General features: G+C 38.9%; 1 protein-coding gene across 5 annotated transcripts in view; it reads right to left on the bottom strand.

The window, feature by feature from the left end:
• LOC116452403 (serine/threonine-protein kinase Sgk3) overlaps positions 1–18117 on the bottom strand; it is a 55950-nt gene that overhangs the window by 14990 nt on the left and 22843 nt on the right. For 4 of the 5 annotated variants that reach the window (XM_032126880.1, XM_032126890.1, XM_032126907.1 and 1 more), the window contains exons 2-5: positions 11406–11610; positions 6593–6676; positions 4599–4671; positions 1721–1796 (exon numbers count right to left, since the gene is read on the bottom strand). In XM_032126880.1, coding sequence (XP_031982771.1) covers positions 1721–1796; positions 4599–4671; positions 6593–6676; positions 11406–11483 — 311 coding nt within the window. In that variant the 5' untranslated portion in view covers positions 11484–11610. Of the gene's footprint in view, positions 1–1720; positions 1797–4598; positions 4672–6592; positions 6677–11405; positions 11611–18117 lie in introns of those variants that run through there. The other variant, XM_032126917.1, reaches the window with a different exon arrangement.

Raw genomic sequence — 18117 nt, 5'->3', positions numbered from 1 at the left:
GCAAAAAGTAAAAGCTAACATCAGAAAAACAATCACCTTGCATCGATTAAAAGAGAAACAATATACAAATTACTACAAAATTAAATGCTTTTCCACTAAATTGTGAATTAAAGGCTTTTCCTCCCGCTAAGTTCACTGTTTCTTCAAGTGTGGGGTGGAGAACAGCACAGACAAACTTTGGTCTCTATTCATTATTTTTATTGTAGAACTGTGTTTAATAAGCTTGTTACTGACTACACTTTCAACAGCACCAAACACTATCACACCTGTGTCTTAACCCTGGTTTAAGTCAGTTTAAAGAAGCAGGTAAGCCAAGTGCCATATTAAAGAACATTGATTCTTCTACAGTTACATTCGAGCATAAAACAATTTTAAAAGCTCGTAAAAATTTAAGGAGGCAGGTGGATTTGAGGTTTGATGCCTTTTTTTTTAGCACATCATTTCTGCTGTCCATAACAAAAAAACACCATTTACCTTAGGAGAACAGATATAGTATGTTTTGAAACAAAAATATTTGATAATTGGACATACTGACAACCAAACAGAGGAGGAGATTGGCCTAAATAAACCAGTATCCTTTCCTAATGAAACAAAACAGATTAGTTTTCAATAATTTATCATACTAAAATGCTTTTTATTATTTCCCAAAGAACAGCACCAAGCCCACAAACCTCACAGTATTTGTTCTGGTGGAAAAGTATCCTTTGGTAAAGACTGTTACTAATTTTTTTCCACCAATCAAAAAAAAAAGTAGTATATAAAATGCTCCTCTTTTTTTATTTAAAAAGGAAAGGAAGAACATATTCCAGGCTGACAGGACATTAAATAGTTGCATGCTGTGAACTGCAGTGATATTCTGTTAGAGTTACTTTTTTCCTGTGGGAAATGGGCAATTTCACAGGCTGTACAAATAGGCTGATTAAACAAAGTGTATGTATTAAAGACATTTACTCAACACTAAAGCCAAGCATAGAGCTTTACCATTTTACCAGTTCAAGCAACACAGAAAGCTGCATGGATTTAGTTTAAATTGATTACAGCTTTCCACTGAAAGAAGGCACCCATTTGCCCCACAATGAGTTCACACACAGAGTGCTGCTCTCTAGACTTAGCTGAAGCTGACTCTGTCCTAACACCACCTCCCATTCACCACTGGTGGTGGTGAACACATCTGCAGTTCTTCTGCTGGGAACACTTTAGGTAACAAGCTTATTCATCATTCCTTTAGGCAGCTCAGCTTGGTTATCCCAAACCATCTCAGCAAGCTAATTAAGCCACCTGGTTATCGTGCTTCAAACGAGTTCCAGAGCACACGTGAGCTGCTCTAACAAAAACAAAGGATGCAGGCAGTGACTGACTGCCAGCAATGCAGCAGCAATCGACAGCAGGGCCCTCAAACAGTACAGCCACTGGCAAAACAAACACCTGCCCTACAGCAACAGTTTACAGTGGAATCTGCACCCCTGGAACTAATATCAGTTAATTGCCTGCAAATTTGTAGGTTGTCTTTCACAGAACAAAAACACTTTTATATTATTCAGTCTGCAGATTTTTCCTGAATGGATGGCCATATAAAGTTTATTTTTTTTATACTGAAGAGTTCTGAACAGGTGAAATACATTTTCTGGTTAAATACTTAATGTGAAATTTTGTATTAAACATGTCTTTTCATCTCATGTCTTTTCAACAGCCCTTATAAAACAGAAATGAAACTACTTACTGGTTGCATAGCTCTGGCTGTCTAACTAAATTTTGAATGAATTCATTCAGTCCTGCTCTTCTCTGTTTAATAAAATCTGAAAAAAACAGATTTGTTAGAATCATCAGTCAGCTTGTGAGAAAGACTTATTTTCTTATTCAGGTTTTTTAGGATTTAAAGTAAGTTAAAAGGAGACTGCCCCATGACTGATTGAGAATGGTATTGGTTCTATGTATGAAAATTGCAAGCTTAAAACACCGAACTGAGCTGAGAGAACAAATTTCAGTTTCTCTGTAACACTACAGATGTTAAAAATGTTGAAAGCCAGGTGGATTAGAAGTGCCACCTTGTGCTTCAAGAACAGTGTGTAACCACAGCGGGCTAACCTGTGCAGCCTTTGTTGTGTGGGTGAGCCCTTCAGGACCTGATTCCACAAAAACAAAACCCCCAAGAACCCACAGGCAAAACTTGACATCAGTTGCGCAAGTCTTTACATGAACAGTCCCACCAAGCAGCATATTTCCATAATATATGTATGGCAGTGGGAAAATTACACAATTCATCCTGTTGGCAGGCACTCAGATACAGCCATAAAGATAACAAAATAAAATACCTTCCTTTAGATTTTGGACATCATCTCCAACATTTAAAAAGATAATCCTCAGAATCCCTTGCCTTATCTAAAGCTTAAGACACGTAACTGTTCTGTGGCAACATGGAAAGATACACAAAGGATTTAGAACAGAGAGTTTTAACATAAAATAAAGTGTAAAATGGAAAAATCTTATCTTTCATTACTCATATCAACAATAACTCGTATGGAAAAAGAGTATTTAACTCATGTATTAACTTTTAAGGCATTCCAATGACTGTCATACACAGATTACTGACAATTATTAAAATATGAAGTTAAAATTAAGTTTTCATTAATAGCTGTATTTAAAATATTAAGAAAAACATCCATATTGTTTCAGGGGTATAATCCCTGAACCCTTCCTAGGGTATTTAATAATCTCAAATTACTGACAACTAACAGGAAGGTAAATTTGCATACAGATATTATGGGAGTCACCAACATCAGCAGTTTCAGTGTGGCAGATGTACAGTGTCTTCAGTCACTCTAAGCCTACACAGCTATCCATGCTGGTGAAGATAAAACAGCTGTAACATCTGAAATTTGCAGGTTCTGTATTCTTACTGGTTTCTGTTTCATTTTTTCAAGTTAAAACAAGATTAATTTTGAAATAACCTAAGTGCCAATAAAAATGGAGCATTTAAATGGCAATTTAAATGACAGTATTTTTGGTAGGTTTTGGGTAAAGGGATGTAAACGTCTCACTCTGCTGCATTTCAATGCAGTAGTACAATGCTCCATACCTGTGGATGGATTACAGAAGTAAAATACCTTTTCAATATTTGTAAAATATGTAACTTGTTTCAGGAGCCAGCAGAAACATTACATCAAAGCCTCAATAAATCAGTGTTAAGAAAAAGAATTATTTACATAAGCATCATGGCTCCATCTCCACCCTACCTCCCAGCAAGAAACATCTTGAGAACTATTTAGTTTGTCATGCTTCAAGGATTTCAGTGCAGTTCACAGAAATTTAAAACAAGTTTGAGGACTTTGTTTTACATATATAATTTTAATAAAGTTTTAGTTGAGGTTTTTTCCCCCATTAAAACTCCAGTTTCCTAAATCTGGCTCCAAGAAATCCACCTGCATATTTGCCTGTACAGCAAACCAGACTGCATGACATTCTCTGGTCTTCAGCCAGCTCTGAGAATCCCAAGGTCAGAGAAAAGGAACCAGAACTAAACAAAAAGTCCCTGTAGACAAAATACATGTAGAACTTTTGGCAATCATTTACATCTTTATCAGAATAGTACATCAGAGCCTGGATACTTGTATTTGATTATTTTAATAAAAAATAAAACAGAATTTCACAGCAGGATCCAGATGATTAACTGTAACTGCTAAAAACTAGGTTGGTTTGTAAAAACTTTAAAAAACCTAAACCTACACATCCTAAGAGTTCAACAGCTTTGGATCCATTTGTTCCTCAGCAAAGGAGAAAATGAAACTATTGAAACAGGTGCAGGAAGAGATGAAACTACAAACTGATCACATCAGCAAGCCAAGGGAGGGTGAGAGGGATCCAAAGGGCATCAGGAAAGCCCTGAAGTAAAAATGGCTTGAATGAATAGTACAGACACACAGAGCAATGGCCTGGCCTTCCCATTTGTGTTTTTAGTTACTTATCCGTGGTGCCACCTAGGTTAATTCAACACACTTTGCAAGTGACTTTCATTAGTATTTTGCTGTGTACAGAGCAAGCTAAATGAGGACCTGGAGCACAACATGTTCACATCAGACAGGCTTCCTGTTGTTGTTTCACTTACAGAAGAAGTTCATTTTCACGTAAACTGTACAAGGAAGCACATTCAGATAGAGAGTTCACAAGTCCTCAAAGATAAATCCTTGAGTTATTTCATTTTTCAGAGATGGTTGTGGGGTAAGTCACACAAAGAAAGTTTAAAATGGACTACACATAACACTTAAGAAGAGTCTGGGGTTCGGCTTTTGCTTTTATAGGAGAGAGATCACACCTGGCAGTTCAGAATCTCTCACAATCCTGAATATGGGAGGGTTGGGTGGAGCTATAGCCTTCAGTGCAAGAGAGGCACTGGGCAACCAAGCGATGCTTTGTTCACTATCACAAGGTAAAACACCTACCCACACTAGTTCCTGCTCTTGACTGAAGCATGACTAAACTTTGGTTTAGTCACTGTTTTGAGGAATGCTGCAAAACTCATCTAAGATAGCTTTTTGTAGGCTGGAATAGATCAATTTTCATATAAAGAAACTGACAAAATGAATAACAAGATGATGACATACCAGGATCAAAATTATCTCCAAATATTCTTTTAGCTGGAATCTTCAGGTTCATGGTGGGAAATTGCTTCTTTAGCTGAAAACAAAACACATAAAATTGGATTGTGCTTAGACATTAAAGTACCTAGAAATAATTGCATTTTGTTTGTTTTCTGATGAACAGTTTGAACACTTGATTATTAGTAATTCTGCTCTGCTATGCCATCTCTGCTCATACACATGGGGGAAAAACACATACCCAGAACAACCTGTACTCAGCTTGTTTGCAATAGACATACCCTTTTCAATTCAAAGGCCATCTCATCTTCATCTTATGGACTACTAGAGCAATGATGCCAAAATTATTTGCCCCAGGACAAAAAAAAAAATTCTGTGTTTTTTTTCTTATTTTCCTTTTTTCTTCCTTCCTCCATCAATTCTTTATCTCTCTTGAGTCTGTTTTTTTCTTACTTACTTGCTTGCTTGCACAGGGCTGTATGCATGAGGCTTATGATGGGCTGGGGATATAGGCATCTGAGTTTTGTCCAAATGACAATCTTAAAGCTTTACAAATCACATGTGGTCTACCCCTACATCAAAACTGCACACAGATAACAGTCTATTTTATGATTCTGCATTTGATAACTCAATTATTACTATACTTGATAAACTGACCAGAAGATAGTATACAACACTGAATTATATATTAAAGAAACCAACCTGACACTGGTCAAGCCTCAACTACATTTAATTCAACTTCAAGTGCTCCAAAAGAGCAATCGTACTCTCATCCTCTTTAAAAGAGTAGTTTTCTAATACAGTAGCTGGCAATTCTTCCCTTAGCAACACCAGTATCTCTTCCAGTTAGCAGCACAAGTTCTTTTTGGTGTACTATACTGTATGAATTACACTGAATAGAAACTGGACTAAATGCCCTCCTGGTTATGCTTCCCCAGGACCTCCCCTCTGGCCATGTTAGAGAGACCAGTGCTGAACAAACTTCAGCAGAGCAGTGCTAATCTGAATGGCAAGAGAATGTGGCAAAGGATCACCAACATCCCCTGTGAAAGGAGGATATTCTGGTTTCACATCCCTTACAGGCCTATCCCTGCAAGGTGCAGGCAAAGCATAGCATGGATAGGTATCCAGGGGCATTTCAGCTCAAACCTCATAGAGCAGCTCCAAGCTCACAACCTGCACTTGGAGGCCACTGCCACATGCAAATCCATGCACACTGAGGCAGAAGAGAGAAGGCCTGACTACTCCCCAGAGAGACAAGGGAAGGGAAGTGGAGGCACAAATAGGCAGCTGGTAATATTTTAATACGGGAATCAGGGGGAAATTACTTCCTCTTTTGTGAAAACATTATTGTCTCTAAACATGAAGAACTGGAGAAAAGTATGGACACAGCACACATAACTCAGACTCATATCTGAGCAGCTATTTGCCCCATTTGCCCACTATGTAAAAAGCACAAAATTCTCTTCTAGCAACAAACCCAAGAGATCCATACTTAGTTGCTGAAGGGGCCTATTTTATTTGGAACACTGACCACATTTTTTGTGCAAAAAATCATACCTGGTACGAAACTGCAGGTGTGAATTGCCATGAATGACTGACTAGAAAATTTCTATTAAGAAACAAGGATTTGTTCATTGCTTTCAGGACTTCACAGAAAAACACTTATTTTAGGAGAAATGTATCTATCTAGATGTTTTGTGCGATTTTTTATCATGAAAAAATGCCCATTTTAGATGTTTTGACAACCACTAAATTGGAAGTTTCATTAAGCTATGATCCCAAGTAACTATAAAAAAAGTGACAAATAAGTGGATTTTGAGTCTGAAATTCAAACAAACCAGAGTTTAAAAAAACCCACTCCATCATCTTCCTTAATCAGGCTCCTATGGTTACTAAATGTTGACTTAAACTCCTCAAGAGAGGATTAACTCAAACCATAACACTGCAAGTGTTACTCTGCTATTCTGGTATGATTTCATGGTTTGCTTTTTGCTTACCGTATTGTAGAGTTTATCAAACTCTGCATACCGTCGAAAGACAAACCATTCACTTCGGCCAACAGAGACCAATACTTTGTAAACCTGTAGGAACAAAGACAGTGTTATTGCCCACAAAGCTTAGAGAAACCTCCCAGGTTTAATCCTGTGCTGGAAGTAAGGGCAGGTTGTTAAATTTATTGTGTAAATGCACTTATTGAACCATGCATTTCTTACAGCTAAGTCACACAGATATCAACAGAAATTATTAAAAGAACAATTAAAAGAATCTGGTACTTTACAGAAAATTTTTAAACAAGGTAAGCACAAACTAACACCAAAATTGATTTAATGGAGTTTCATAAATCAGTTAATATCCAATAAGAACACCTGGCCATCAGATAGCAGTCTATTAAAATTTAATACGAAATTCGTTAACAACTTGATAATCCATAGTAAAGACTAGTATTAAAGAAGCAAAGCATTTAAAAATACTGAACACTGCCTTCACCAAAAGCTAAAGAGAAAGTACATATGAAAGGTACAAAGATAACTGTTCCTTCCAACACCTTGAATACAGAAGAACCCTGGCTGATAGCACAATTGTTCAGGGAGGAAAAAATAGTGCTGTGGCTTAAATACAGCCCACATAACATAATACACAGCACTGGGATGAAGGGAGGTATGGCTGGAACCTGCTGACACTTCTGGCCTTTCAAATGCCACGTCACAGAGGAGTTCAGTAACTAGACAGATTGTCAGTCCCTGGATTCATAAACCTGGTTAACAGCTGTGTGTCCAGCAGGCTTCTCCTGTCTCTTAGGCAATTAGTTGTCTTCACTTTTCTACTTTCTTGTACTTCCAGAAGGAGCTCAGCTATTCTTCCAGGGAAGAGGATGGGCACAGCAAGGAAATGAGTGCAGAGGGCTGCCAATACCCAGTGCAGACAACTGGACCAATGCCCCAGTCTCCCCTCTGCCCTGCAACAGCACCTTGACACTCTCTCTAACTCCCACGGGGGAAGTGGCAGCCCCACCATCCGTTCCTCAGCCTGAGGGCTGCAGTCACGCTGTGTTAACTGCTCACATAAGTTGTTCCCAGTCCCAGACCCTGGGGAACACATCCAGCAAAATGCCAATGAGACCTTCTAAGAAAACCCACTTTGCCTCATTACTGTTGAACAAGTGTTAGCATAAAACTTACCCACTCCCCTTCTAGAACCTCCTTACACTGTAGACAGCAAAAGCTTCAGCTGCAAAACTTAAGCACTGACCTCCTCAACTGGGTATCTTATACAGCAATCAAGTCCTGCAAGCAATGTTCAAACACAAAACACCTCTGCTCCCCATGACTGCATGGCAAATCAATGCCAACGCACTTGAGCAGAGGGCCAAGGCAGACAGCACAGACTGCAGAGTGAACAGGCAAGCATAACTTAGGATACGAGATGATATCCACCTCCTTGGCAACTGCAAAATTAACACAGTTTTGTTCTCAGAGTAGCTGGAGAACAATGATATAATCAACATTTTTTACAAAAGAGAGCATAAAAAAGCCTGTATGAGGTCATCCAGTTCGCACCACTAACAAAGCTCTTGCACACCCCAACAAAGGAAAAGCTGCAAGTTCAACAGTTATGGAAACACTGAGCAGTAAGAACATGTACAATATCCACAAAGAATCTGGTAAAACCTAAAACCATGACATGTCTGGGCTGTAAGACTAATTTCAGCTACACCTATGTAATGATTAGAGAGATGTGCAATGCTTATTTCTAGAAAGGCGGGGGGGGGGGAGGAATCTAGACTTACTTAGATAATAACCTTTTTAAGTCTAATTATTCCTAATCCAAATTTGGTCTTAGAAAACTCCTTAAACACAGATACGATGCAAACCCACAAAGCTTTGAAAAAATAAAAAAGAAGAAAAAGAAACAGAATTCCTGAAAGCATCACTGTAAACTATCTTCCCAGATACAGACAGGACAGGATCCAGCTATTTCTGGATGCAGCAAAATTTCTTCACAGAAGTCACTGAAATGAAAAGCCTTCAACTCTGTTGTGGTAGCTCATGCTCCTGGATTAAACACTTGATTTTTATTAAACAAAGAAAAATAAAAAAGTAGGCTGTTTTCCAATTTTGAGAGAGCAATCATTGAGAAAGTAAGGAAACTATTTATTGTCAACAAATTAAAAGAAAAAAACCAAAAACTCCAGTTTCCACAGGGCTGGGGTTTAATATTATATATCACAGGCCTAAGACAAAGTTTTCAGATTTAATCAAACAAACAGCACCCTTGAAAGAGATTTTTTAATAAGCCTGTGTATGATCCAGGTGTGAAGAGAGATGAGAACAGGTCAGAAGAGAAAATTAAGCCTCAGACATCAAACAGCATAGGGATAAAAGTAAGAAACCCAAAACAAAGCTATTTGTCAAAACAGGCAAAAGAATGACCTAATATGCAGCAAGGACAGAACAGCAATTAATATAGGCTAGATATGGTCCAAAACAGGGAAATACTTTACTCTTTCTATGAAGAAAGTGAGTGCTGAATCTTCAGAAAAACGCAGGACAGTGAACTAGTGTGGATTTACATAGAGGCTGGTTGCCAGGAATTAAGTGGAAGCAAAAAAGGTTCCCTTCCAGAACACCCAAAAAATGCAAATATGTAATTATTTGAAAAAAGAAAAAAAATTGGTAATAAATATATCAAAAGTATCCAGTATTTAACCAAAGCAAATAAAATATTCAATAAAAGATCATGAAAATGCTCAGGAGGAATGAGAAGTTCACTTCCAGAGACAAAGCTGAAAAGCTCATTTAATTATCAGAATAATGACTGCTCAGAGACATGATTGTTTTTAAAAATGCCTTATCAGAGTAAGTGTGAGGGGAAAAAGTAGAGCTAGCAAAAGTGAAGTTGCTCATACTTGTCTTGTTTCCATGCCAGCATTAAGTGAGCCACTGGAGGGTTTGAGCTGAAATTCACAGTTTCTATTCAGACCAGTAAGATTCTAGAAGTGTCTCAGAAGCAGCAGGGATACATACTGTGAGCAAGGGTAAGGTGAAGACTATACAGTCAGCTGAAATCTTTCCTAGCCTTTATCACTGACCTTTCTTTTCACTCCAAGGTTCTTACTGCTCTTTATAGAAATGGCACTAGTGTGGCCATCAAAAGAGACAGTTATACCTACCACAAACTTGTTAAGAACTGTTTCCCCCCCACATCCCTTTCTCACTCCCTGTCAAAGTACTGATGGGATCCTGTCATTACACACAGCCACAGAAGAGGGGACACAGTAAAAGCACTGACACATGCTGGAATTCACAGTTTCTACCATGAAGTTTAGTATGACCCTCACTTCTGTTATCAAATCCTAAAATATATGTGATAATATTCGAAAGCTTGGTTGTGAAAAGCACTTCTTGTCAAGCTGCTAATTACTCCCTGGCACAGAAAGCAGAAGCCAGCAAGACAAAGTGTACCTCTGCGCAGTGTAAGCTGGGCTGGATTCCTTCTCCCCTCCTCCCTCAGCCCCCCATTTCTGACATTTCATACAGCTGTCTAAAGGGCACGCCCAAAGAAAATGCCTTCACACTGCTCAGGCTGTCTCACAGACCTTTAGGTAAAATGACCTGGAAACCACAACATTAGTACACGCTCAATATACCACACTGGCGTATTTTAACAGCAGAACTGCCAGCACTGAGGCAACAAAACAAACCTGTTTTGCTCAAGTTCAGACTTCCATGAAGGTTTTCCCGCTCACCTAAATTTCACATGCATCCAGAAGTTTAAGGAATTAGTAAAGTTCTCTTTTGTTTATTCCCTTTACCAGCACACTCCCTCCCCAAACTACATCTTGACACACTTGTAGAATCAAACACCACTGTTCCTCACCGAAGAAGGGAGGTGAAGAGGAAAGGGAGATAACGTAACTCGTAGTAAACCATTGTTTTGTTGTATTCTTCAGAAAGCAACTCCATATAAGGGTGTTTGCATTCTTCATCTGGAGAGTGACTAATTCACTCTGTGAAAAAAAAAATCTTGGAGGAAGTTGCACAAGAGCAATGAAATAGTTTGAGCCTTTTCAAGGAAGTATTTTGATCTTGTCATTTAGGTTTATATAGAAACCAAACAAAAATCCACACCACACTACTTTATTTTTCAGTATGCAATGCAAAGAATTTCCCACACAATAGGAAGACTTCACAACCAGAAAGTCAAACTGGGAGGCAAAGAAAGGAAGAGGAAGAGGAATGACAAGGAGTGGAAATGGGAACAGGATAGGAAAAAACTCATAAGCATTAGAATCAGAAACAGGAAGGAAGACAGAAAAAAGGTTTTGAAAAAATTTGATGGTTTATACTTTTTTCATTTTACACAAAAAAATTACAATAGTATAACGCAATATATGTGAAAGAATGGCCATTAAAACAAACAAAAAACCGCCAAGAACCAAATCCACACTTTACCCCTTTACAAAATAAATGTCTTCATGAAAAGTCATGTAGAATGCCAAAAATGGTACCAAAATGCTTTCCCTGTATTTGGATACTTAGTTATTTTACACAAGCAAATGCAGCTATTTCGGGGTAAAAATGGCAGAAATTTATAACGGCAAGTTCTTTCTGCAGAAAGCCAAACAGGTAAACATTGTATAATATTCACTTTTCACACTGGACTATAGCCAGTGCTCACAAGAGCAAGGAAACTGATTTCCATAAACCTACTGAAAAAAATACGAAGCTTCGTAGAAGAGAAGAAAGCAGCACTGCAAGGCACCAACAGCCTATGCATTTGCCCACAGTGCTTACTCTCTTACATACTTACAGTAAATCTCTTTTTCTTCTCTCTGTGTTCATCAGAGCTGGGAATGCTAACACTTGGGCAGCTCTCTTTGAGATCCATTGTATGTTTCTTGTGACAGATTCGTTACAGGACCCTGCTTCAGGTGCTGCAATCAGGAGGTATTGTCAATGGTACTGATCCAAGATCCGCAGCTTTTCTTGAGAAAATGTGAATTCCATCATGTAATCTTGAAGTGAACATAGAAGGAAAATTTAAGTACAGGAACTCTTAACTCACAGTGCTAAAAACCTGTGTGACAAGAACTTTTGCTGGCAGGAAATGCACATTAATATGCACATATAAAGCCACAATCATATCTATTCTGTAAACTTTCATGCTTGTAGTCCTTTGTTGTTTCACTGAAATCATCCAAAAAATCACTGTGTAGACATACTGGAAACAGTTTGGGCCCACTACAGACAATACTTTGTAGGAACAAAGGGCACGAAGAAATAATTGAAGATGACAACCTGGTATCAGATATCTGAGAAATGCCACCAACTTGTACATTCAGAACAATTTATTTCAATGCCAAAGGTTTTCAACTGCACGAGTCTCTACCAAAGGGCACCTCAGATTTGTCATAACATGCTGAGTGCATATAAATGTCACATCACAGATTAATGATGAAATGAGAAAAACTAATTTTTCATGCGAATTTTAGAGAGGGACACAGGCAGCATCATGCGTCTGTCTGAATATTTACCTTCTCTGCCCCTCTCCCCATACTGGGCATACTTTGTGTTTGGCAGAACACAGGGTGTAAGGTCACCCTTTCCCTTCAGTGGAACACTTAAGTTTCCTTGCAGATTGTACGAAGGACACAACACAAGAGACTAAAGCCATCAAAAAGGCAGAAAGCTTAGTATTAACCAGATGCCTCTTCACTCATGGAGGGACAGTATTCTCCACACCTGCCCTGAGTACAAGCACATTATTTACTGGACCCCACTGATAACAACAGGAACTTCAGCAGTGCTTAGGAGGAGCCAAAATTAATGCTGCATGGCTACAACCCTCTGTTCGGGTCTGCACACTACAGCCATTTGAACTGCTTCCTTGAATGCAGCACAGATTTAGAACAAGATGTGTCTGATCAACCAACTTACAAACATGAGAAAAGTGTTTCAGAAAGAGGGGGACCTCCGTTCTCTTCAAAATAGCCAGAGGAAAAAGGAGTGCCCAGTTCAACAATAACTCCCTATTTTCTTAAAACAGGGAAGTATAAAAGTGAGCTCTATATTTCATATAATAAATTTCCAAAAAGCACAAACTAATCCAATGCAATTCTGCTATTAGAGAGACACCCGTATTTATGTTGGCACAAAGGCCAAAGCTCCTGGAATCCAGTGAAAAGATTTGTTCTTGATACCCAACTAGTCTCAGTCAGTCAAGCGACTATTTTTCTTGCTCTCAAAAGCCAGATCATCAAACTTCATGTTGTTATTTCTCCTACAGCCATTTAAAATTAAGTCAATTTTCAAAGATCTATCTGATGACTTTAACAAAAAGGAATGTTTAAAACCACTGTAATCACTGCTAAGTGATAGATCATCCGTACTGCAACACATTCAGAAAATTATTTTTAGCTACAGCTGCATTTACCTTAATTTGATTGTTCCCTACTTCACTAATTAGTGCTGAGCAGGGTTAAGCTTCTCTCTCCCCCACCTTTATTTGACTAGAACACATTTGGCTTCATCCAAGCCAGTTACACAGACCGTGAGTTTCAAATTGGTTTCTCTTCTCCTTTGGAAAGCTACTGTTAAAAGCTTTATTACAAGAAGGCACACCTTCCACAATTTTATACTGGCATGAGATTAAGGGTGGTCTTCTCCCATTGCCACATACTAAAATTGAGATGTAAAGGTTTACTGACCTCTTCTCCATCATAAGAGGTCCACTAAAACAGTCAACAGGCACCACTTCCAGTAAGTGTTTCACTAAGCTTAGACTTTACTAAGCACTTGTGTCAATCTTTAGCCACTTCAGGTAAGTGTCAGGAACTGAGCGTAAGACCCTGTGTTTTATCTGTCTTCCTGCTCATCACAGAAAAACAAGCAAGGCTTTAAAATGGATTAGGTGTTCCCTGATTAATGTCACTCACTGTCCTTCTCCTCTCGTAAACCAACACTCATTATAAAGATTTCCAAGATGCCTGCACTCATTTTCACAAGACAGGCTGTATTTCTCTCATCCCTTCAGTTTCTTATTTTTAGTGTCAGAGTTTTAAATTCCAGTACAGGAGCCATATGGATTAAAAGCTGTAGTCTTGGGAGACTGAGCTTTATGTCAGATCTGAAGTTGAAAGATCTCTGAAAAACAAAAGGTGGAAGTGTCAGATTAATTCAGGAAGAGTTTACTCTTCTTACTGGGGAGAAGCAGAATAAATCATCTGAGAAACCAAAACTGTAATGTTCACATTTCTTTCTTTAAGCTGCCTGGAAGATCACCGGCTGTGATTATTTTCTTACCCTGAGGCATCTCCTCTGAGCCGTGCCTGGGTAATCAACACTAAGCTGAACTGACAAACTTGGAAGAACTGCATTTTCACTTTGCCACTAAGCTCCAGCGGATCAGAGCGTTCTTTCAGTTTCTATTTGCCTCGAGCACATCAGATCTTGAGAGCTTCTTACATCTGAACTGTAGGTCTGAAATAGGGATAGACTTGCCTTAATCTTTACCATGCTGTAGTTACGAACACAGCTGTAGGTTAAATAGCAGGTAAAACCACTAATGCTCTGATAACTACATGAAGTAATAATGGAGAGAAAACAGTAGAGACCTATTTTTATCCACAGCTTCAAAAGTGGAAATTGCAGCATTTTGAAGGATGCCAGATACGAGTGAATTTAACAGACCCTGTCAGCAGAGAAGTCTCTACCTCTGGTTACAGCGTTTCCTGGAACGAACAACAAGCAGCTCCTCAGCTCAACTTTGATAAAAGACCAAAAGGGAAGGGAATGTCAGAAAACCATGTATCAAAGTAAGTCCCCTCAAATCAAACTTGGGCACCAGTGAAAGATGCAGATAATGCAGATAATGTGCAAGACAGGTTAATGCTGAGACCAGTGTTGTCCAGAAACAGCTGAAACTTAAGCTGCTACGGTATGTAGGCCTGGAACAGGAGAAGGCACAGAGAAAGGTAGAGTAGAACAGAAGTCACCAGTCCTCCTGGCACAGTTTCAAGCCTATCAACAGCTACACTGTCCACTCTCTCCAAGGGGGCTGTCAAAAAGCCAGCAGTATTTTCACCGTTTCCTGCAGGAAGCCACAACAACATCAATTTTCAGACTGATCCTTGCCTCTGGTGAAGCAAGAGCTTGGCAATAGCAGAACCCTGACACCATGAGAGCATATACAAATCTACTACACCCACAAATGAATGCCTGACTATAAAATCTTCTGCGCAGTCTCCTAGTAGCTGCATGCAACAGGCAAATATGACATAGTTTAGCAGTATGTGGCATCCTCCTTTTACTCTCCTCTACATAAGCAAACTGTATTAGAAAAGGTTTCTGAAGTTTAATCAGATTATTTTATTCTGCACTGAAACATTTTCTGTTCTTTTTAAAATGGTAGTGGCCCAAAGATGATACCAATGTATAATCAAAAGATCCTTTTTCTGGGTGCTTATGCTTCAACCTCTGCCCAGAATGTCCAAGGCTAGATCACGTAGCTGCCTCTCCAACTGCTGCCAAATTGCCTTAAGTACCTCTAAGGCCAGTGCAAATCACACTCACTCTTTAAGTAACACAAGGGAAGCAGTGAGAAGAACAGACAAAAACCCCAAAAGACTTCCTGCAAGCATGCTTGGAGGAATCACCAGGATCCATATCCATTGGAACCCAACACTGGAACACTGCATAGGCACTTCCCTATACACTAATCATTGGCTTTGAAGGACTTACTTTGGGACTGAGTCATCAGTAAAACCAGCTGCTGAAAATCTCACCTGTGATTCCAATTACAGAAGGAACCTGCACACAAAGAAACAGAAAGCAAGGCACAGGAGGTAGTCCTATTATTCTCTATAGTCCTATTATTCAGTATAAACACTACCCTATTTCCTTAACTTTAGAGAAAGTATCAACTTTGGCATACTTTTCATCACTTCCTCAGTCTTCTCTACATACACTGATAATGGCTCAACATATGACTGGACCTTACACAATCTTGGAGAAAACCCAGAAAGTCAACTTTTTCTCAAACTCTCTATGGAGAAATATGTCCCATTCTTGTTACCAGACAGGCGACCGACACACAGGAAATGGGAGACAAGATATTCAGAATTTAGTGCAACAGAAATACAGGATGAGGAGATCCAGGGACTGTACATGAAGTCAAACGCTTCAGAAAAAGCCAAAAGCAAAACACAGACTGCTAATCTCTAAAGAGACAGGGATGGCCAGAAGTGGTACAATAATGAGGTTCTGGAGAAAACAGGTTTCATTCACAGAAGACATCCTTTTAAATATCACATTACATACGATTTTTAATACAGTAACACTAGACACCAGGGTAGACCTCTAGCAAGACTTCACCTGAATTAAAAAAGAGAGCACTAACCAAAGTACTCTAGCCAATCCTTGGCTTATCTCCACACTCCCTTCTAACTAAAATTTGAGAGAGTTGAGAATTCAGCCACTGCTATAAAGGAAAAAGCCTGCTCCCTGTTTACACATCCACCCACTGCCTAGCAGTTTTAAAAATCTCTAGTAGCACCACTCCTCTGCAGCAACATGGGCAAAGTCCAATTCAGCTGAATCTTTCTACTTACAGAAAAGGACAGCAGGTACAGTGAAAACTCAACCAAAGGAATAAAATAAGTAACCACCCTCTTTTTGTCTCTATCAAATTTCCTTTGGAGAAGTCAGGCAAGCATTGCATTCCCACGATTGTGCTGCATCCAAGAACATCCCTTCTGCCCCACCTCCCAAAAGAAGCTCCAGTAAGTTGCTCTTAACTGGCATATAACAAGATCCGTGGCTTGGACTAGACCTATTTGCATTCATATTTATTACATGACAGAACACAGGTTCTCTGCTGTGGTAAGCAAACCCTGAGTAATAAAATGGGTCTTAAGAACAAACACCGCCAGTAAGAGGCAGCTGTCTTTTAATCCTAAACACAGCTCCATAATAATTTCAACTTTAGGCTGTGTCCATAGTATCCACAAGGATCACTATGTGCCTCAGATGGTACAACTTACACAAACAACAGAGTATATTAAAAAATCCAGTTTGTCTTACACTTGCTACCTGCACACTTCTTGGTGTGCTTTCTCAGCCTGCTGACACACCGGGTCCAATTAAATTTTTTATGCAGATGCCTAAGGATAGCAGAGCTCAAGAGTTATAGTGACAGCACTGTAAGCTCCTTTGAAGAGGTCTTACAGACAGCTGTCAGCAGCCATCTGCAACATAGTCAGTTCTACGTAAGAGGGCAGTCAGACTTCAGTAAACACCAAGCAAATAATCCAGCCTCGTTTTACCCTCTGGATGAAAATTAAACGAGAGAACACCACATTTCAATTCCAGATATACTGGACATGTTCTTACATGACCTTCAACAGAAGTCACCAACTGCTCTCCCTCTGTTTCACTACATAAACACAGAATTCTGATCTGTTTAAGACTGATGCTACTGCTAACATATTGAACATGGACAGAGTTCCTGGATTTTATGTACTGTAACTGGCAAAAAGGTAAAATACATATAACAGAATATAACTGGATAATAACATGATGAAATATGTACATTCAAGCTACAGGCCACCATCTAGAAATCACACTTTTGAAGTCTGTGCTTTACAGAACCGATGGCTGCCTAGAACCATAAATCTGTTGGATAATGAAAAGGCAACAACTTAAACACTTGAATATGAAAGGCAAGCAAGAGAAAGACCCTTTAGCAATATACAAACTGCGTGTCCAGTTCACCACCAGTTGATTCATCATGTTACATTGGTGCAACCACAGTGAGTATTCTATGTCATTCTTCAGGGACAGTTTACAGACTCCCACAGGTAAGAGCATACACTAACCTCTCACATATTTCTGTGCTGCACAGAGAATGAGAAGGTTCAGTTCACAAAGATTCAGAGATTAGCTGCTTATGTACAGAAAACAGAATTTGGTGCAACAATATCAGATGTGGTGAGGCTGTAATTTACATCACAGGTGGGAATTTGAAGCTGGAAAACAATTTTAACACATTATGTTGTTATTATTATTATGTTACATTATCATGTAACCACTAGTGCCTACTTCTTCAGCTTTGCCAAGGTTGTTAAAGCAACCAGTACTTTTCACTGACATGGGCAAGTCAATTGTGCTGGATTTCTGATCTAAATGAGGATCTCAAAGTATCTTTTAAGAAACTGGTCAGCTTTCTAGCTTTAAGTTATAAGAAATACCATGCACGGAGACTACCTTAACAGCAGTGAACTTTCCAAAGTGCTTTCCAAAAGCTAGTAACAATTTTTCCTGAAATCTGAAGTCTCTTAAAGCCTTCAGGAAAACACTCCTCCATATGCAGCTTCTGTTTTTACCATTAGTTCATATTACAGTCATTGAAGAGATTGATCTGCAGGTGAAGACCATTAAAAAAAACCAAATTGAGAACTACATTTAGACACTGAGACTAAAACAACACTAACATTAGAAGAATCAAAAATAGAGTAACATCAACC

The sequence above is a fragment of the Corvus moneduloides genome, chromosome 1, assembly GCF_009650955.1.
Source record: "Corvus moneduloides isolate bCorMon1 chromosome 1, bCorMon1.pri, whole genome shotgun sequence".
In the NCBI taxonomy this organism is placed as follows: Eukaryota; Metazoa; Chordata; class Aves; order Passeriformes; family Corvidae; genus Corvus; species Corvus moneduloides.
Note: the sequence above shows the minus strand (reverse complement) of the source record. Positions and strands in the feature narration are given on the sequence as shown.